Source organism: Thunnus thynnus, chromosome 16 (genome assembly GCF_963924715.1).
Source record: "Thunnus thynnus chromosome 16, fThuThy2.1, whole genome shotgun sequence".
NCBI classification, from domain to species: Eukaryota; Metazoa; Chordata; class Actinopteri; order Scombriformes; family Scombridae; genus Thunnus; species Thunnus thynnus.
In genome coordinates, this window is record NC_089532.1 from 1352633 (window position 1) to 1374095 (window position 21463).

Here is a 21463-nt window from a genome sequence, read left to right on the forward strand (position 1 = left end):
ACTCCAATGGGACGATCATGTTGCTCCGTGTCTGCTGGATGTGGAAATAAACAACTGTTTGCTAACATGTTGTGTTTACAGCTTGATTCGGCTTTAATAGTCCTAATTAAAGATTTAAAAGTGAGACTAATAAACTCTGTGGTCCACAGTTAGAAGAGGAGATAAACAGGAAACATATACATGAATCTATTTCAGGTTTTGTTATTTTTCACAAAGTGACAGAACACATTTTCTTTGCAATATTGCAGAAACTAGCTATGAAGCTAGAAACATTAGCTGGGTTGTTAGCATGCTCCTAACCCATTAATGCTGAAATGATTTGCACCTTATGTGAGATCATCAGACAAGATATTTTAAGAGACAAGAACAACTGGAATGAAGGTGATAACACTATTAATTTAGGGTCTTTAAAAACCTGCAAGAGTACAATAAATAAAAATGATTCTTCTGATATTTACAATATGATTTATTGTAATTTCTCAATTTCCCAGCCTGGTTACCAAACACACACACTGTCCTAGGTCAGTTTTGGGGACATTACATAGACTTTATTAATTACCTGGAGACCTATCATAACCTTAACCTTATACACTGACCCAAAAATCAGCTTTCTCCCCAATTGGTGACACGGCTTTTGTCCCCAATTGGATAAACCATCCCCAATTAACTGGTCTTAAGTCTGAAATTTGTCCCTGAAAGTAGCCTATGACACACACACACACAGACACACACAAACACACACACACACACAGATTAAAATGCCACAATGACATAATCCTCAGATTGATCTTGTTTTTGGTGCTGTGGTGTCGGAGGAACATGGCAACAGCAGAGTTGTACCACACTGTGCCAGGCTGCCTTTAAAGTGATGGGTGGTTGGTGTGTGTGTGTGTGTGTGAGAGATACCACACCGTTGTCCTTCTCCTCCTTTGAGCAGAGAAACTTTCCAGTCTGCTGAAAAAACAGTTAATGAATGTTAAATGAGTTGGACAGTTGGACTTGCTGGAGTGTGTTTATGAATACATATTTTATTCTCTCTCTGTACTTTCTCTACTTTCAGTAAAACCATTGTTCTCCAAACTTCAGTCAAAGTTACTTCAAAGTCAAGCTGAAATCTATTTAGTTATCCCTTTGTGTTTTCTATTTTTTATTGCTAATGTTTTTCATTATTAAAAAGGAAAAATAGAATCTTTGACAGAAACGCTCCTATTTGTCTCAACTGACTGACAGCAGCTGGAGGGACATGTTTGATGAGTTTGATTGACAGCAACTGGGAGGTGTGTGTCCATGCCTGTGTTTGATTGACAGCAGCTGGGGGGCGTGTCAGTGTCTGTGTTTGATTGACAGCAGCTGGGGGGGCGTGTCGGTGTCTGTGTTTGACTGACAGCAGCTGGAGGGGCGTGTCGGTGTCTGTGTTTGACTGACAGCAGGTGAGGGGTGTGTCGGTGTCTGGTTTTGATTGACAGCAGCTGGGGGGGTGTCAGTGTCTGTGTTTGATTGACAGCAGCTGGGGGGCATGTCGGTGTCCGTTTTCGATTGACAGCAGCTGAGGGGCGTGTCGGTGTCTGGTTTTGATTGACAGCGGCTGGGGGGGTGTCAGTGTCTGTGTTTGATTGACAGCAGCTGGGGGGCATGTCGGTGTCTGTGTTTGACTGACAGCAGGTGAGGGGTGTGTCGGTGTCTGGTTTTGATTGACAGAAGCTGGGGGGGTGTCAGTGTCTGTGTTTGATTGACAGCAGCTGGGGGGCATGTCGGTGTCCGTTTTCGATTGACAGCAGCTGAGGGGCGTGTCGGTGTCTGGTTTTGATTGACAGTGGCTGGGGGGGTGTCAGTGTCTGTGTTTGATTGACAGCAGCTGGGGGGCATGTCGGTGTCTGTGTTTGATTGACAGCAGGTGAGGGGTGTGTCGGTGTCTAGTTTTGATTGACGGCAGCTGGGGGGGTGTCAGTGTCTGTGTTTGATTGACAGCAGCTGGGGGGTGTCAGTGTCTGTGTTTGATTGACAGCAGGTGAGGGGTGTGTCGGTGTCCGTTTTCGATTGACAGCAGCTGGGGGGCGTGTCGGTGTCTGTCTGATTGACAGCAGCTGAGGGGTGTGTTGGTGACTGTTTTCGATTGACAGCAGCTGGGGGGCGTGTCGGTGTCTGTGTTTGATTGACAGCAGCTGGGGGGCGTGTCGGTGTCTGTGTTTGATTGACAGCAGTGGGGGGCGTGTCGGTGTCTGTGTTTGATTGACAGCAGTGGGGGGAGGTGTTGGTGTCTATTTCTAACAAATCTATCATGTTAATCAGAAAACTTGTACAGATATTCTACATTTGTTACAGTTGAACGTTGAACACTCAAACTGAGTAAAATAAGAAAGTGTGAGGCGGCGGCGAGTTTAAACTGTTAATCTTTATTAGTGCTGAGTGGGAGAAACAAATGACGATGAAGACTGACAAAGTTTAGTCCATTTACAATACAGAGTTTATATAAAAGAACTGGAATAAAGAGATCAGCTACGACCCCGAGAAAGAAACACAGAGATTCACATGTTGTTGGCTTCCACATCACTTTTGGCCGAGCTGGGAGAGCTGCGGAGAGGAAGAAGAGGTCAAAATGGTTTTGTCAGACACAATAAAGTTTAACATGAGTATTATACAACATGGTGGACCATTCCTTTGACTTTTAAGTGATTTTACGTCTGTTTTAACGAGCAGGTCGACGACTCACTTGTTTGATGAACTGAGCAGCGTTGAAGAGTTCACTGCAGCCGTAAACAATCTTCTTCCCCTGTTTAGACTGAACACACATCAACATCAACACCATGTTTACTACAACACAACCTGCCAACTAACTAATATATAACAGTAACAGCAGCAGTACTGGTGATAATGGGAGTAGTAGTGATGATGGTAGCAGTAGCAGTAATACTACTACTACAGTAGTATCACCATCTTCCTTTAAATCAATTCTTAAAACTAATTTTTATTGGTTAACCTATGAATTATTTTATGTTTTATACATATTCATATTCAGGTAAAGCACTTTGTAACATTGGTTTTGAATTGAATAGATTCTATACAAATAAACTTTATTATTAATACTGTTATTATTATTGTAGTAGTAGTAGTAGTAGCAGTACTGCAGTACCTTGGCGTAGTCCACCAGGTTTTGGTACTCGATGTAGTTTCCTCCTCCCACCACGAACACGATGGCCTGAAATACAACAAATAAACACACATCAGTAAAAAGATGAACCTGGTTTTTGCCTGCAGGGACAAACTCAGGGTTTAATCTCATGACTACACAGAAAGCTCTTAGATGAGCTGTTTTTATTGCTAAAAAACTAGATTTATAACCACTGGGACAAAGAGAAAGAAGCTGATTCTGTTTGTAGTGTTTTGTAGCTGCTTTGGGGCGTTTGTGGCTCAGAGGTGGAGCGGGTCGTCCACTAATCGGAAGATCGGCGGTTCGATCCCCGGCTCCTCCAGTCCGCGTGTCAAAGTGTCCCTGAGCGAAATACTGAACCTCAACTTGCTCCTGAAGGCTGCATCATCACTGTATGAATGTGTGTGAATGGCTGCCTCTGCTACCAGCAGCTTGATCATTAGCAAACATTGTGTAAATAAGCAACTGATGATTACTTTTCTTATTGATTCATCTGCTAATTATTTTCTAGATTAATCGCTTAGTTGTCGGGTCTATAAAACGTCATAAAACTGTGAAAACGCTCGTCAGAATACGATGAAGCACAACAAAATATTCCGTTCACTACAAACTCCTACATTTAATCACTTGGAACGATCAAATCTTTGGCATTTTTTGCTTAAAAAAATACAAATTATTTATAAATTATGAAGATAATTATCTTCTTTTTATTCACTATCTGATTAATCACTACTGTACTACAGGAGTGGAACAGGACTCTTTGCTGTAAACCAACACTACCTCAGCACACAACTGATGGTCCGAAATGCTTTAAGAAGGAAAGAAAGTCCACAAATGAACTTCTAACGAGGTAAACATGTTAACTGAAAACCATCCAGGTGTCGACCTCATGAAGCCGGTTCAGATATTATCAAAGCTGCCATCAAGATAAACAGCGGCGACTCTGAGGAATCTAAAATATGAAACATACTTTGGTTTAAATCTGTTTGTTCACTACATGATTCCATATGTGTTATTTTATAGTTTTGATGTGTTCAGTGTTTTTCTACAATGTAGAAAATAGTAAAAATAAAGAAAAACCTTTGAATGAGCAGATGTGTCCAAACCTTCGATGGTACTGGACGTTGTTTTCTATTTGTAATCACTTTGTAGAGCTCTTAAAGGATCATTAAAGGATCTTTTGCTGTTGATCAGATTGAATCTACTCAAACATTAAGGATTCAAAGTGTCACTAATACTCTTTAGACTCTGTGTCTCTCTCTATATATATAATATATATGATGAATATAACACTAAGTGTGGGGACATTCTGCATAATGAGTAAAGTAAATTCTGCAACTCATACTTTTATATTTTTGCTTCAGTTAGATTTTGTTAATATTTTTATTCTGTGGTATTTCTACTTGAGTCTTGAGAACTCAATACTTCCTCCACCACAGCTCGCTGTCTGTTAGTGATCAGAAACCTGAAGCCTCGTCCATGAATGGATGAAAAGCCAGATATTCTAAAAACTTGTAAACTTATAATTTAAATCAGAGTTGAGCAACAGTTCACTTTGGCTCAGGCAGGATATCTGATAAGCTGCTCAGCATCATTTCCAGTCTGTCTTGTGTTTGTCCTGGAAACAACTCGTACTGAAACAAATCAATCACACGATTGAACCGAAGTCCAGAGACTCTGCTCACCTCCTGAAACGGGTTCTTGTTCCTGGGAATGGAGCTGCAGAGGAGGAAGAAGAAGAGGATGAAGAGGAGTGAAGGTGATGAGACATTCCTGAGCTTTCTGTCAGTCGACAGCAGTCAGTGTTTTATTGACTGACGGTTACCAGCTCCACTAACTCTGACATCACACTGCAGGTAGAAGAGCTGATCAGAGCAGAGCCTCTGCTTTCACTGCCACTCACAAACTTAACAGTAACTATTTCTTACTACTTCAAAAGGATCTTCTGGTGATTTTCTATATTCTTCTTCATGTTTGGATCCAAACCAACAACGAACTGATCTACTAACAAGTATCGTGTGTGTATCAAAGCTGATATATCTGATTAAAAACCCGTCAGTGAGTCTCAGCGCTGCACTGGGCGACATGTTCCTTCATCATTTAGAAACGGCTCCGGAGACTAATAACAGCATCATGTTTTCAGTCTCTGGAGAGTAGTTCTGTGTCAGGAAGACGCTACTGAGCATGTGCAGGAACGCGGTTCTGTCTACACGGCTCTTATAGCTTGTTGTGCTACGGATCACAAAAGCTGTGTCTCAAATCACTTCTGTTAGTTCATGTAGTACACTGTGTACACTATGTACTTACTGGCGTAGTGCGCAAATTTGGACAGAGTAGTGTCGTCTCAAATCAAACACAGCCGTTGTGCACTTACTGGAAATTAGCATTAGCTACCGTTAGCATTCCCGTTATCGTTCACGCTACCAAATCATTACAGACTGCTAAATTAACCCATAAAACATACTGATGGCTTATATCCTACAACAGCATAGTGGTGCTTAATGCTAAAAAACACATGTATAACTTACATTTGTATAATGCGGTGATGTTCACCGTAGTTACAACGTACTCGGCCGCCATTTCCAGTTTGAAAAGTGGTCCCTCCCCTTCTGCTGCGTAGCCAAGATGGTGACCATTGAGGACGAGAAGCGTCCATAGTTCCACACTCAACTTTTTGACTGTTTTGAGTGCATTTTTCCATACTTCACAGTGTGAACGCACTTATGCACTCAAAACGTTAAGTGTAAGTAGAGAAATATGCGATTTGAGACACAGCAAAAGTCTTGACCTTGTACTAAACTTCTTTGAAAAATGTACAATTTCTGCGTCAGTCTGATCAATACGACGACAAAAAACTGATTATTTACTGTAAAGTGTGTTTTGGCCTTTAGGACAATAATGGAGGTCTACAGCACGGAGGAATCAGATACATCAGGCTTTAACACACACACAATACTTGTTAGTAGATCAGAATGTTGATTTTGGTTTGTTTTATCCAAACATGAGATTTATTGATAGTAAATCACCAGAATGATCTTTTAACTGTTATTCTTTGATAGTTTGATAAAAATGGGCCCAGAAGTGTGTGTGTTTGAGTCGTACCTCTCGCTGCCTCGCAGCATCTTGGGGTCAAAGTATCGATAGTCGTCTGTTTCCTGGAAGATCAGACAGAAAGAAAAACATCAGTCAGTCACTTCCACACTGATCATGTCTGTATTATTTGGATCTCGTTTGTATAAATGTAACATTCATTGAACCTCGTAAGTGCTTCACTGGCTGCTGACAGTTGTTTATGGCAGTCATCCATAAATAACTGAAAGCTGCTATAAAACTGACATTTAGGAGTTCTGTAAAAGTAACTATCCGCTTTTATGACTTAGTAAATTATATGTTCAGATACTTTATTGTGCTAAGCAGCTGATTCTGGACTCATGGTCTTTGATTTTTTTTTTTCCCAGAGGAAACCCAGTAGTCACCACAGGAGCTGCAACAGTTGTGAGTTATTGATAGTTAAAAGCTGACAGAGCTGCAGAGTTATGATCAGCTTCAGATCTGTCACCTCGTTAATATTTACAGGTCAGAGCGTTTGTCTTCTACCAGAAAACTTCTGCAGGTTCTGATCCGGTTCATCCGCATTCATGTTTGGTTTCTTTTCTTTCAAGGATGACTGAGGAGGAGTTACATGTTCCTTTTTAATACCACACAGAATGCAATTTAATAATATAATAATAATAATTTCATAAAATTACTGACAGTTAAAGAATGATGGAAACCAGCTGGGACAATAAGGCCTACAATTATTTATTAAGTACACAAATTTATTAACATTTTTCAGTTTTCTTCTAGTCCACAGTGAGTGGAGGAGCTTCCTGCAGGTCTGATGGTGCTGACTGAAACTCCACAAAATAAAGATTAAACTCCAACTGAAATCACAGTTAATCACCAATCTTTGCAGTAAAAAATAACGTCACCATGTGACATGCTGTTAACAGCATGTTGGCATGTCACTAACTGGGATTTTGAAGAGCAACAACCAAACCAGCATCTAACGGGTCTGAAGTGACATTTGCAGGTATGTTTACATGCTGTTTAATGTGCTGCAGCTGAGCAGCTAATTAGCTACCTAGCTGCTAACTGACATTAGCGGTGCACTTTTCCCCGGTGAACATTTGTTTGGTGGCTCGTTCATCAAGCTAAGCTGCAGGACGAGACGTGTGTTCATGTTTTTAAGTTAGATAAGAAGGAGACTTTAGCAGGAAGCTAATGTGTCTGTGTAGCAGGATGCAATCAGGCTCAGTGTGACCGACTGCTCTGCCGATGATGGAACGACACATTATCACTTTATGCAAAGATTTGATTTGCTGTACGGGAATAATTTCATGATGAAACAGTATTTAATTGAAATAATGCAAAACAAGGAGGCGCCATCATGAAATCAAAGAATTTGAAATATAAATTTCTGCCTTTTGGTTTCTGATTTTTTCTCGAAGCACAACACGTGAACATGGACGTGATTTACAGACAGAAAACAGCTTCCTGCAGCACGATCCACTGTCACACCGACAGCCGCAAACACACAGAAACACTTACAACTGATGTTACTGCAGGTCTACAGCAGGAAAAGAGACGATATTCAACACCTTCAGACAGGAAGTTTAACACTTTTTATTTCCTTTTTACCGATCTTTTGAGGAAACTGAACCTTTAAGACCTGCAGATGCCCTGATTTAACTCAACACGTCTCTTTCCCACACTGCAAAACATAACCTCAAAATACATGTAGAGGAACAACAACAGGAACATTTACACAACATGAACGCACGCACACACACACACACACACACACACACACACACACACACACACACACACACACACACACACACACACACACACTCTGAGGACAATCTGATAGAGGGAGAATGTGCTCTTCTGTTTCTTTCATCCTCATCCCAGTCCCGTCTCTCTCCCCCCTCCAGATTTACAACAACAGGATCTTTGTTAGTCGTCTGTAACTCCAGACGCTGAGAAACCCGAGTGTGTGTGTGTGTGTGTGTGTGTGTGTGTGTGTGTGTTTGTGTATATGTGTGTGTGTGTGTGTTTGCAGGGTCAAATGACTACATGAGTTGAGGAGCAAAATCAAAAATTTCACTGCATCACCTTCATCATCATCATTACAAGTGTGTGTGTGTGTGTGTGTGTGTGTGTGTGTGTTTGTGTGTGTGTATATATGTGTGTGTGTGTGTGTGTGTGTGCGCTTTAAACTGCGTGTTGAGAGTTTCACATGTCTGTAACATATTTTTGAATTAATTTATCACACAAACAAACAACAAACAAACTGACCGGGTGCGACTTCATCTCCATCAGGTTGTCCAGGATCCGAGTGACTGGAAGGTTCTGGAGGAGAAAATAAAATAAGTTTACTTTCAGAGCTGAAAGACGTGAGGTTATTGATCGATGATAGATGATAGAAAATTAACTGGAAACTATTCTGATAGCGTATTAATAGTTTTGGTCATTTTTAAAGCAAATATTCTGTTTCCAGTCCTGAAAGATGAAGATTTGATGCTTTTCAAGACAGTTAATTGAATATATTTAGATGAGTTATTGTAGTCCCTGAGAAATTATACTGTGCATTTTTCACTATTTTGGACATTTTATATAAAATGATCAATAGAGATAAGAGTCTGCAGATTAATTGATAGTGAGTTGCAACCATAAGTCCCCTCCACTCAATAACATCTTCTACTTCTTCACCTTCAATCTCAGTTTAACACGTGAACCTACCAGCAGGATTTGTGACATCACAACTAATTAAGAGCCAATTGTTGTCCAGTATTCAACGTACACAAGTGTGATGTGGAAGCTTGAAGCCTCCAGTGAACAAACAGTGAGAATGAACTTTACTTTGAAGGAGGAAACATCTGGTGTCCAGCAGGAAAACTTTAGGAATCAACAATATTTACACATTCAGGGATTCTGTCCTAAAACACGTCTGGAGGGGATCCTGAACCGTGACAGTAAGCAAGCGTGTTACATCTTCATTCACCAGTCTTCCTCACTAGAAAGTCTTCGTCATGTTGCCTTTGAACATTGTTTTTCTGAGTCAGTTGAAGGTTTTAGATGAACTGCAGTTTTGGTTTTCACAGCTTCAGTCTGCAGGAATCTTTGTTTTGTTTGGATTTAGTTTCTGTTGTGTCATTGTGAGAGTAGAAGAAGACAGTAAATATCAACATCTCCGTCCAGACTGACAGTAATGCTCCCTCAGAGGGTTTCAGTTCAGCTCCTGTATGAAGGAAACACACACCACCTCCCTGTCTGTCTGTCTGTGTGATGATTATAAATGACTTCAGGAGGTGTATTTATGCAACTTTCACCCAAAAACATCCATCATCATCATCCTCGTTGTCATCATCGCTGCTGCTCTGAGTCTGTCACATTCGGTGTGATTGATTTAACCTCCTGGCAGACGCAGACGGGTGGGGTGTGGTGTTCTGCTGGTGAGGAAGGTTAAATAAAGCGAGGATGTAGATGAGCTAATCTTCTCGAGTACAGACGTACAACGGAGGAATGTTTGGAGGCTGGTTGCCAACGGTTACGAGGCACATGCCGCCATGTTGGAGGAGTGACGACAGAAGGAAAGACATGATGAGGAAAGGAAAAAGGAAGAAAATGTCTAATCCATCATCGTTGCCTGATATCAGACGTGAACTCGTTACACTGAGTTTCCATCTTCAGTCTGACGTCGCCTCCAATCCAACTGATGTCTGCTGGTTGGTTTTCAACATGGCGGCCGGGTCACAGCTAAACAGTAAAAACTGAAACATGCTTCTGAAGACGTGTGAGGTGAGAAACAGGCCGTGTAGTAACTGAAGCTTGATTCATGTTTGGTCAGCGCTGCTGGTTCTGCCACACAGCTGGACAACAGCTTGACAATGTAATTAGTCCCAGCTGTGGCAGTGATTGGCTAATCGTTAGTCCCCCCCCCCCGCAGCGCTCAGTGGATCGATCGCTTTTCAGTGAGAAACCGCTGCTTCATGTCACCATGCCAGACCAACAGAATCAATCAATCACCCTGTAGAGACGAGGATTACAGCTCTCAGACGTGGCGGACGGAGTATCCTCTGAACAAACCAAAGCTTTTACCTTCTAAATTTAGATTTATTTTGCTTTTTTTGGGGCATTTTATGCTTTAATTAGGTACCGACAGCAGTGGAGAGAGATCAAAGATCCTCAGTCTGATTCCAACCAGCGTTTTAAACCCTTAAACCTGCGTCAGATCAGCAGTGAAGCGGGTCGAACCTTCGCTGTGGGTCTATCTGCAGGACGGAGGTTCATCTGTAAACTGCTGCAATTTAAATTCTTATTTAACTTTGTGCAGAGACTGAATAACACCAGAGACAAGGACGGCTTCATCACTCCATCCCTGAAAAAGTCTGATATGTTGTATTTAGAGCAGCAAAGATCAGTCAATTAATCAATTAGCTGATCAACAGAAATCAAATAATCACGTTAATCATTTTTTAAGCAAAAATACCAAATATTTAGCTTCTCATATGTGAGAATTTATAGCTTTTCTGTTTCATACATGATAATAAACTCAATATCTTTGGATTATGAACCTTTGATCAAACAAAAATGTGTGTTTAATCAAATTATCACAAAGTAACGACACAGTAAACTGAGGGCTGGGTGGGCTGGGTATACTGGTGCAGGGATACTGGTTGACAGAAAATGAATCGGTTAATCTTTAGATAATCCATTCAGAGTTTCACACATTCATTCTTTGTGGCGTCCGCCACAATATCACCACTGACCTCCACAACATCACCACTGACCTCCACAACATCACCACTGACCTCCACAATATCACCACTGACCTCCACAATTTATTTTACTATTTAAAATGAGTAAAATCTCCTCTCTCTCTTTCTACCTCACTCTCTCTCTCTACCTCTCTCTCCCTTCCTCTCTCTCTACCTCTCCCTCTCTCTCTCTCTCTACCTCTCCCTTCCTCTCTCTCTACCTCTCTCTCTCTCTACCTCTCTCTTTCTACCTCTCTCTCTCTCCCTCTCTCCATTCCTCTCTCTCTCTCCCTCTCTTTCTACCTCTCTCTCTCTTTCTACCTCTCTCTCTCTACCTGTCTCTCTCTTTCTACCTCTCTCTTTCTCTCTCTCTACCTCTCTCTCTCTACCTCTCTCTCCCTCTCTCTCTACCTCTCTCTCTACCTCTCTCTCTCTCTCTTTCTACCTCTCTCCCTCTCTTTCTACCTCTCTCTATCTCTCTACCTCTCTCTCTCTCTTTCTACCTCTCTCTCCCTCTCTCTCTACCTCTCCCTCTCTCTCTACCTCTCTCTCTACCTCTCTCTCTCTCTTTCTACCTCTCTCTCTCTTTCTACCTCTCTCTCCCTCTCTCTCTACCATTCTACCATTCTCTCTTTCTACCTCTCTCTCTCTCTCTCTCTCTCTACCTCTCTCTCTCTCTCTCTCTCTCATAAACACATTGACGACGGACCCGTTTGTGATCAGCTCCTCCTGTGCGTGTGCACTCTGAATCAGAACATGATCATGTGTGTGTGTGTGTGTGTGTGTGTGTGTGTGTGGGGGGGGGGGGGGGGGGGGGGGGATTGTTGTGTTATCAATACTGCAGTTATAAACTAAACTTTCTGCAGCAGAGTGAGACGTCTGTCCTCCCTCCCGCTCTCTGCCTGCTCTCGGTCAGTCTCTCCCCGGATGGCGGGCAGGTTGCTCGGGTTCTGGTTGTGAGCGGCGGTCGTCCTCTGACTCGTCGCTGCGTCCGTGTGCTCTGCAGATCAGTGTCGGCGCAGCCACACACACGCCGCCCCTCTCTCTCTCTCTCTCTCTCGACCGCACGCTCGCTACGCACTGATCTGTTCCTTAAAGCAGCCACGCTACTTGTATAACACATTTTAATTTAGAAAACCCTCCTTGATGCTATGTGATATGTTCTTAACATACAGCTGCTTGTCATGGTTTTCTGTACACAGCTGCGTGTTATTTGCAGTTTTTTGGTCATATAAAGATCATCAGACAGAGCAGCAAAAAATGCTACAGAGATACAAAGACGTCCTTGATTTAAGAATATTTTGTGGAACTTTTTTATAAATAACTACTAAGTATAACTAATATATGCAGGTGTGTTTGGATGCTGTGCGGATGCACTGCAGGTTATTTTCTGTTGGTTTCCAGCAGCAGAAAGAGTTTAACTCACATGCTGTTTGAGCACCAGGTTCTTCACTCCCTCCATGACGAACTGAGAGCCGGTATTCATCACTCTGGAAAACAGCCTGCAGAGGAGAGAGGAGAGAGGAGAGAGGAGAGAGGAGGGAGGAGGGGGGAGGGAGGAGGGAGGAGGGGGGAGGAAACATGGGAGGAAGAGGAGGACAGGGTTAGGCTGGTAGTCTGAACACATACTGAGTGAATAAAATATTACTGATACAACAAATACTGATACTAATCCTCTTCCTGTTGCCGCTGTTACTACAGTTACTACCAAAATACTGCAGCTACTATGACGACTGCTGCCACTGCTGTACAGTACTCTATGCATACGTCTGTTATGTTTAAAGACAATTTAAATGATTCATAAACTCAAACAGTTTGAAAATAAAAACTGAAAAAACCAAACATGAAAGCAACTGAAGTGAGTTCTGAGATGTGACTGAAATGATGATGATGATGATGATGAAGTACAGGCCTCAGTTCAGAATTTCAAGGAAATGAAGGCAGAGTTCAATAATGACATCATCTTAAACATGATTAACAGCTCAACATTAAACTCCATCATCTAGATTTAAATGATGAACGATGGCCTCAGTGTGCAGTAGTATAACCATCACTCTCTCACCAGTTCAACCACTTTACTCTTCATCTTCTTCTTCTTATTTCTTTCCCTGTATTTAACTGTATCAGCAGCCTCCTCTAGTTCAGCTAGTGTTTAGTGCCTTGCACAAGGACACCTCAACAACAGAGTCTGTCTAATACATCAGCATGGACGATATCACCGGCTGATTTTAGCTCTTCACAGATTCGTCAGTATCTGTATTTATAAGAGCTGAAGTTTGAGATCATTTAGAGAAAAAGTCTCCAGACAACAGTTTGTCCACCAGAGAACATTTATACTACAAATAAAACGTCCTGCTCACCACATAACTTTGTCACTGTTCCTTTAGAAATCACATTTAAGGATCCATGGCAAGTTTCCATGGTGATTTCCTCAGGTTACCAAGGTGATATACCCCCATTGATTGATTTGATGTATTCACTGGGACAGTGTACAGTTTTAAACATTAAAGATGCACTGCACCGGAGTTAGCTCCGAGCTAATTTACATCTGCAGTCGCCCACAATCAAAACACACAACAACACAACAACAAACAGTACAAAACAGAAAACACAGAACACAACATACAAAACACAAAGCTACACACAACAGCACATCACATACACCCACAATGTCAGTCATTACTATGATGAACTACCTGGTTACCATGGTGATTTACCCTGGTTACCGAGGTGATATACCCCCGCTACTATGGTGAACTACCCGGGTTACCATGGTGAATTACCTTAGTAACCACAGTGATTTACCCAGGTTACCATGGCTTTTACCCCATGATTATGAGTTACCATGGCAATCTTCCCTGGTTACCGTGGCGATTTACATTGTTTACTTTCTGAATCTGAATGTGACTAGTTAGGACATTAACGGCTCTCCTTCAGGTCTCAAATGATATTTTAATGGCTGCAGATGCTGGAGGTTGTTTTGGTTTTATTGGATCTTATCGCAGCGTTTCGATAATGTGGACGATCACATTCTAATCCACTAAATCACCTGGTGGACATGTCTGGGTTCTCCTCATATCTCACTGACAGGTCTTTATCAGTCTCTGTAGGTGAACACTGTGGATTTTATCATGTGGTGTCCCCCAGGGATCTGTCTTGGGACCCGTTTTATTCTCCTTTTAAGGGAGATGGTGTTCTCCGGTCGGCAGCTCCTGAGCTGTGGAATAGTTTCCCAACAAGCTTGAAGTCTTTGGATACTGTGGACTCTTTTTAAACCTCATCTGTTCAGACAGGCACTTGGGTAGCATGTGGTATTTATGTTTTAATTTATCTCTTATGTCTGTTCCCCTTTGTTTGCTTTATCTGATGTCTTTGTTTCTATTCATTTTGATTTGATTGTATTTGATTTTATTTCTTTGACTGCTGTCTGTGAAAGGTGCTTTATAAATAAACTTTGCTTGCTTGCTGTTTCACAGCTGATTGGACTCTGGTACCGCTGTCAGCTGCAGTCACACAGATGGGACTCGTCTGTTTAAACTCTCAGAGATCATTATCAGCATCGTCCTCAAAACATCCAGCGCCGGTCAGGCTCGACTCAACAGAGAAAGAAGACGGTAGTTTTTCTATTTATTGTCTGCAGTCGTATTTCTCCTCATACAGCGGAGAGAGATCTGCAGTTATTTTATGATGTAAGACGACATATTTCTGCTGAATCCAACAGGAAATGCTTCCAATAAACTGAACTGGATATCAGTCAGACTGCAGGTTCAAGTCTTTTAATCAGTGATTATAACTCATTCTAACAGCAGCGCTGCTTTCGTATCTTCAGTATAAAAGTAGATTATTGATTATTTTGTCTTTTTTATGTTTTAGCTTTGATTTGATGATTTAACCACTGTTTAAACCATTTTAACCAAAAAAATGCCACAAAAACATTTAAAAGTATTTATTACTATTATTAATATTATTAACTTACCCCATGGGTTTGACTCCACTGTTGCCATAGTTGGCTGGAGTGGCGGCCATCTTGGTAAACGCCCTGGAAAGACGGAGAAGAATCCAAAAATGACTCAACAGTTCTGGCTCTTCTGATAAACAGTGACTGAATTACACTCTGCACTGTCAGCTTTAATATCCAGACTATTCATCTCACTACTTTATTCTCCTTAAATCTTCAGAGCAACACCTTCCTGAGCTCATAAACTATAAGACAGTGTGTTTTAATACAGTATTTGCAGTGAACGGAGTGAAATTGGACCACTGGAGGATCAAATGATACAAAAAACCGGTTAAAAGTGAAGCTGTGGTTTGATGTTTGCTGCGGCTTTAATAAAACAACAGTCAGACTCACTTCCACTGTTTGATGTAGTTGAGAGGTGAAAGGTCACAGCCTGCGTCCATCAGAGCCGTCTTATACTGCTCCAAGTCCGACTGCAAAACACACAAAAACAAAAACATAGAAAACAGGAACAAGAGAGAAACAATGTGAGTCAGGATGTGTGTCTGTGGTTTGAGAGACTGTAAGAACACGACTGGATTAAAGCTCCATTAAAAACAAACTCTCATGTCTTGTAAAAATGTTTATTGTCATCATCAAACATCCTTCGCTTGGCGGCATCCGAGGCTGATGAAGTGCAAAAATTCAGAAAAAATATCACACAAACATAAAGTCAGCTCTGGACAAACTTCAAACTGACTGATATTTATTTGAGAGTGAGAGATTGTTTCAGGACAACAAATGATTGTGATTATTGAGATGCAACTATTAGAAAAATAATCTAATAATAACTGTTTTAATAATCGATGAATCCTTTAAGTCGTTTTTGAAGCTTCCTCAGTTCCAGCTCGTTATCTGTGAGGATTAACGACGACACCTTCAGCTCGTATGTTAACTGTAGTGTTAGCATGTGAACGTTAGCATGTCAGTGGTTCAAAGTGACGTCATCTTTTAATGGTTTCACTTTTCCCGTCAATATTTACGGTGAAAAGGCTCAACTGTGTCATGTGACTCTGGTGATATGGTTTAACTTGTGCTCGGTTCTGTTAACTTGGTGGATTCGATCTGACTGATCAGTTGATCAATAGAAAATTAATCAGAAGCCATTTTTCTAATTGATTAATAATATACAGGACAAATTATAAAATATCCCCTCGTTGCAGCTTCTCAATTGTGAAAATCTGCTTTTGTTTGTCTTTTGTGACTGTAATTTGAGCATATTTGAGTTTTTGGACTGTTGGTCAATTAAATTCAACTTTATTGATCCCTGTAAAGGCAGCGAGACGCAGCAGCTCACCGCTCAGATCAACAGATTTACACACAGCTGAAAATGATCTTTGATGGCAGCAATAAATCTGATGAAGAATGATGATCAGAAACACGACGAGGAGGAGGAGCTCACAGCGGACGGACGTCTTCACCTGAACGTCCTCTTTCAGGCCTGTAATCTGTGAATCTTTTGTTAATGTTTGGGGATCTGCAGTCGGTCCGTTCTTCATAACGAGGTAAATGTGACGGCTGCCACGCCACCCTGAAGAATTTCAATAATGTGGGTTTGATACTGTTGGTTCAGAGGCCTGTATATGAACGGCAGCATGAAAACATTCCACTCAGTTTCTATTTCCTCCATACTGCTGGTGAAGGTGACGTCGTTTGTATCATCTACACAGTTTCTCTTCAATAAGCTCCTGACTGGCAGCTCAGCAGGAGCCGCTGAAGGATTACACAACTGCTGAGCCACGTGAGTGTGAATGTGTGTGTGTGTGTGTGTGGTTGTTTTCGTACAACTGAAATCCCACCACATCAGTCAGAAACTCGAGCAAGAACCCCGGAGCCTCTGCAGCAGATAGAAGGAGCAGGAAGAAGAGGAGAAAAAGGGGTGAGGGAGAGGAGGTCTGAGAGGGATCAAAGGAGGGAGAGAGAGAGAGAAACAGGAGGGATGACCAGAGATGATGGAAAGAGAGAGAGAAGAAGAAGAAGAGCGGGTGGTGACGGAGGGTGAGGGGGGTAATCCCGGGGTGATCCGTCTCTCAGGTGGATGAAAGATGAAAAGAGGGATGAAAGAAAGAGTGAGGCTCATTTCTTGGCAGAGAGGAGAGCTGTCACGCCATCCGTCAGCGGAGGACACGAGGGACAGCGAGGCTGGAGAGCTCACGATCACAAGCAAAAAAAAAGAAAGAAAAAAAAGTGCATTTTAGGAATGTTGAACGGTCCCTAAAACTTCCATTCAGATGTGAAATGAGATGAGCTGCGTCCAGCTGTTACTGTAACCTCTCAAACAGACAATTAAACAATCAGTGACTGCTCGGCTGTGTGCAGATGTTATTTGATTCCACTTTAAATTCTCTTTTTTTATCCTTCATGCAACTATCTCTGTCACTTTTCATGAACGTCACGAGTCTTCAAGGAGAAACTGTCCTTGTACGACCTGGTTAGCATGAAGCATAATGAGCCATTTAAAGGACCATTCCACTGGTTTCCAGTACAGTACATCCTACATACTTACAACTTAACATGACTGACAGACATTCCCCAGACAGTGGCAGTCAACATTTTAGATTAGTTTTTCAGCTCAGTTTAGTTTACTATCACAATCAACCTGCAGAGATTTACACACAAACTAAACGTACAGTTACTCATATTTTTACACTTTTTGTAGACGTACAAAACACATCACAGTCATAACAATCATACATATCACATCATATCATCTGGATTCAGATCTAAGCAGCACACTGATTCTGGTTTAGCAACAGGATAGACTGATGTTTAACCCTTTCATGCATTAATTATGATAACCTCATAAATGTTTTTATTCCTCTTCAGGCATGAAAAAAAATATTTGAACTTTTTTTTTTAAACACGGATTTTTCAAGGAGTTTGTCCAACTTAATGGACAGATGATTAATTGTCATTTTCTCCCAACATAAAATCAATACTTGGAAATTTTAACAATTGTATTACTCCTTAGTTGTTACTTGATGTTACAAAATGTTATTTACCTGCAAGGGTCTGTTACTATAGAAGGGTTGTCAAGATGTTCCTGAGCTGAGGAGCATTTCCGGCCGGCAGGCGGCCATCTTGGTTTTGAGAAATTTGTGTTGCACTTACAAAAGCCGGCCAGTGGATGGCAGCGTATGGGACGACACACTAGAGTCCACTGTGTTGGCTGATGTGCAACTATACCATTAAAACCCCATGTATATATAAGAACAGCTGTCCGCTGTAGTGACCGCTACGCATGAAAGAGCTCCTGTTGCGTTTACATTGAGGGACTCTAAATCTCCTATTAGAGGGCAGAAGTTGGTGTTCTCTGTTTAAAACATGCGAGGAGTCAGAGGAGATACTGTTAGCAAGTCTCAGCATTAAAGGAGTGCGTTACTTAAAGGACTAGTGTGGAGAATTTATCAGCATCTAGCGGAACAGACTCAGCAGAAATGGAATATAATATTCATAAGTATGTTTTAATTAGTGTATAATCACCTGAAAATAAGAATCTTCATGTTTTTTTTTACCTCAGAATGAGCCTTTATATCTACAGAGCTAGCAGGTCCCCTTCCATGGAGGCCGCCATGTTTCTACAGTAGCCCAGAACGGACAAACCAAACACTGGCTCTAGAGAGGAGTATTCATTTGGTTTTATATTAACATTTACAAATTATTACTTAACACAAAGCACAGCTGACTGCTTCTATCTGCTATTGGCTGCTACACAGTTCTTTTTTTATCTGCCTGTAAATTAAAGCATTACATCATCTTTCTTTGGAGTTTTAACCTGGAGGTTTAAAAATGTTGTCTTGCAGCAGATGGATTCTGGTAATAACTGAAAAAACTGATAAAAGTTTAACATCCTCCTGGTTGTTTAAAAGCTCATCAGGGATTTATCTTTCAATGTAAACAATATACAACAAGCTTTACAATCTGTACGACATACAACATCCTCGATCCTTGAGACGAATGTTAGAAAGCATTAGAGGAGGGATGCCTCTCCCAGCACGGACACACAGACGGGAAACAGAGGTTGTGTTGTACAGAACAGACAAAGATAACAACATAGTAGTAACTCAGGATGGCAACACATTTGAAACAAAACTGTCTTTAACAGGTTTGTACCAAACTGAAGCGCTGCCTTTGGCTTCCACTGCTACAGAGCGTACCACTGCAGCAGATTAAAATACTTAATGTGATTAATTGCATTTTTGCACGCATGTCCTGTGGGAAAGTGTGTTTCTGGTTTCATCTTCCCCTCACAGCACCTCGTATGCTAATAAATCTGGTGTGGAAACAATTTTATCAACTCTGTCCACACAAGCAAGTATGCTGTTGATGAAAATAGCACTAACACCTCGGAGAAAACAGTAAATTTGATCAACTTTCACTTAAGATTGACAACAGTTACCATAAAGAAAAAGACTTTTGGCCTTGAATCACAGTTTATCACAAACTTTAACACATTTTTCTTTAGCTCTCTGACTCAACACTGATGTGACAACAGATACCAGCGTTATTGATTAACAGCCTCTAAATCTTGGCCTGCACTGTTTTACTGACTGAGTAATTGAGATAGATCATTAAAATGTTTTCTGCAGGTGTACCAGTAGCTCTCCGCCTGCAGCAGCTGCTCGGCGAGCTTCTGAAACGTTACTTCAGGTGTTCTCCGCTCTCGACTGATTGAAACACTCGACTGAGTTCAATAAGTTTTTCAAAAGCTGGAGACCTCTTCCTGGAAAAAGTGTGAACATTTACAAAATGTGAAGTCCGTTAGTTCTTTAACAGAAAACTAAAATGAATAACAATCACAGTCTCTTGTCATTTCATGACGGATGAGAGTCGGTTTCTGCCAAACTAAACCTGATCCAGCTGTGTTCCTTTTACAGTGACTTAAACCAGGACTCTGTTTTCTGAGAGGAACTTGGCGCTTCGGCTTACTGATTTTTGTTCTATCGCTGGCTCATGATGAAACAATAAATACCGAAGAGCCAAGAAGATGCTTCTAATAAAGCCTGCCCAAAATATGGCTATTGATCAGCATAATGTGCTTTTGAGGACATGAGGGCACAGCTGACTCGAAACCATCTGTCTAAACCATTTCTACTGTTTGCCAACCCGCGGTCGGTGATGTAAGCATCCCCTGTGCTGTTTCACTTTGAGAGTCGGTGAGGACGCCTGGCCGAGGCGATGGGAAGAACTGGAGGACCGTCATCTGGGACGTAAAGTGAACTTTTGTTTTGAGTAAGATGTTCAGATGAACAGAAATCTCAAGAGGAATTATTGCCAATCCCACAACTGAAGAGTCTCTCTACACCCACAGATGAAACCACCGGCCTAATGCTTCACAGGTCTTCAGTGCTATAACTGTGCTTGAGCTTGGCTTTAGCTGAGTTTATAAATTTAAAACATGGAGAAGACGCCTACATGCAATTCAAAATTTATCAAGGGTGACTCAAAACTCTAAAGACTTCCACAGGTCTCCTTGGTTGTAGAAAACAAGGAAAAACAATTACTTTCTGTGACTTGAATCGGACTCAAGAGACAAATCTGATGACTTTAAATACAACAAAGTAAAAAAAGTCTTGCAACGTGACTTTAACAAAGATGATTTGTTAAAGATGGAGTACGAGACTTCTGTCTCCCCCTTGTGGCAGTGAGAGTAAAGGCGGGCGCTCGGCTGGAGGACGTTTCTCTTTGTTTGATAACTTTAAAAGTAAAGTTGGACCTTGCTGTCGGCTTCCCGGCTCTTTTCAAAAAAGAGAGAGAGAGAGCAGCTGTGGTTGAGTGCGGTGCGCCACAAAGCCTGATTTGGTCTTAATACGGCCTGATACAGACATGCAGCAGCACACAGAGACGACCTGTAAAAACAGAGATGTTTAGACGGTCCACCGGCTCAGAAGCAGATTTTTTGACGGCCGCCGGCTCATTGGCATTTGTCAGATTGCCTTTAACCTACTGTTGTGGCTGTAAAACGGTGGATAAATTGTTTTGAGAGTCACACAACCCCCACGAAATGACTCGTTTCATTATCAGAATTTGATCCATTTGGTTCCGATGACATTTGGAAAGTGTAGAGGAGCCGCAGGATTAACGGCCACACGGCCAGCGCAGGACTGTCGCCCCTGATATGAGATTTAAAACCTCTGTAAACTGTGAAATACAGAAATTTATCTGGCGGTGAAAAGCTTAATCAGCATTATGTGAACTCATTTGAATGTAACGTTCGTTTATATGTAAAAGTTCCACACTGCAGGTTTAAAGTGAGACTATGTAACTTTTCAATGGAGAAACTGATTTTTCTTACAAATGAAAAGCTAAACCAATAAGCAATGAAACACAGACTTGTTCCTCTAGTCTCAGGGTGTTTTCCTGCGTAGTTCAGTCCGGTTGAACAGGACTCTGGTTGGTTTTCCTCCTCGGTATATTTCATCTGTGCAGATCTGAACGCAGCATCATCGCACTTGGACCAAAACAACCACAATTATTTCCTTTAGAGGACCACCTCCTCTAAAGGAAGTGGTT

At 41.5% G+C, this 21463-nt stretch overlaps 1 protein-coding gene across 2 annotated transcripts in view; it reads right to left on the bottom strand.

Moving 5' to 3' along the window:
• Positions 1 to 2372: 2372 nt before the first annotated feature.
• scfd1 (sec1 family domain containing 1) overlaps positions 2373 to 21463 on the bottom strand; it is a 39593-nt gene continuing 20502 nt past the window's right edge. For both annotated transcript variants that reach the window (XM_067613471.1, XM_067613472.1), the window contains exons 17-25: positions 15305 to 15384; positions 14930 to 14992; positions 12380 to 12455; positions 8492 to 8545; positions 6251 to 6303; positions 4834 to 4867; positions 3131 to 3196; positions 2711 to 2779; positions 2373 to 2571 (exon numbers count right to left, since the gene is read on the bottom strand). In XM_067613471.1, coding sequence (XP_067469572.1) covers positions 2548 to 2571; positions 2711 to 2779; positions 3131 to 3196; positions 4834 to 4867; positions 6251 to 6303; positions 8492 to 8545; positions 12380 to 12455; positions 14930 to 14992; positions 15305 to 15384 — 519 coding nt within the window. In that variant the 3' untranslated portion in view covers positions 2373 to 2547. The remainder of the gene's footprint in view (positions 2572 to 2710; positions 2780 to 3130; positions 3197 to 4833; positions 4868 to 6250; positions 6304 to 8491; positions 8546 to 12379; positions 12456 to 14929; positions 14993 to 15304; positions 15385 to 21463) is intronic.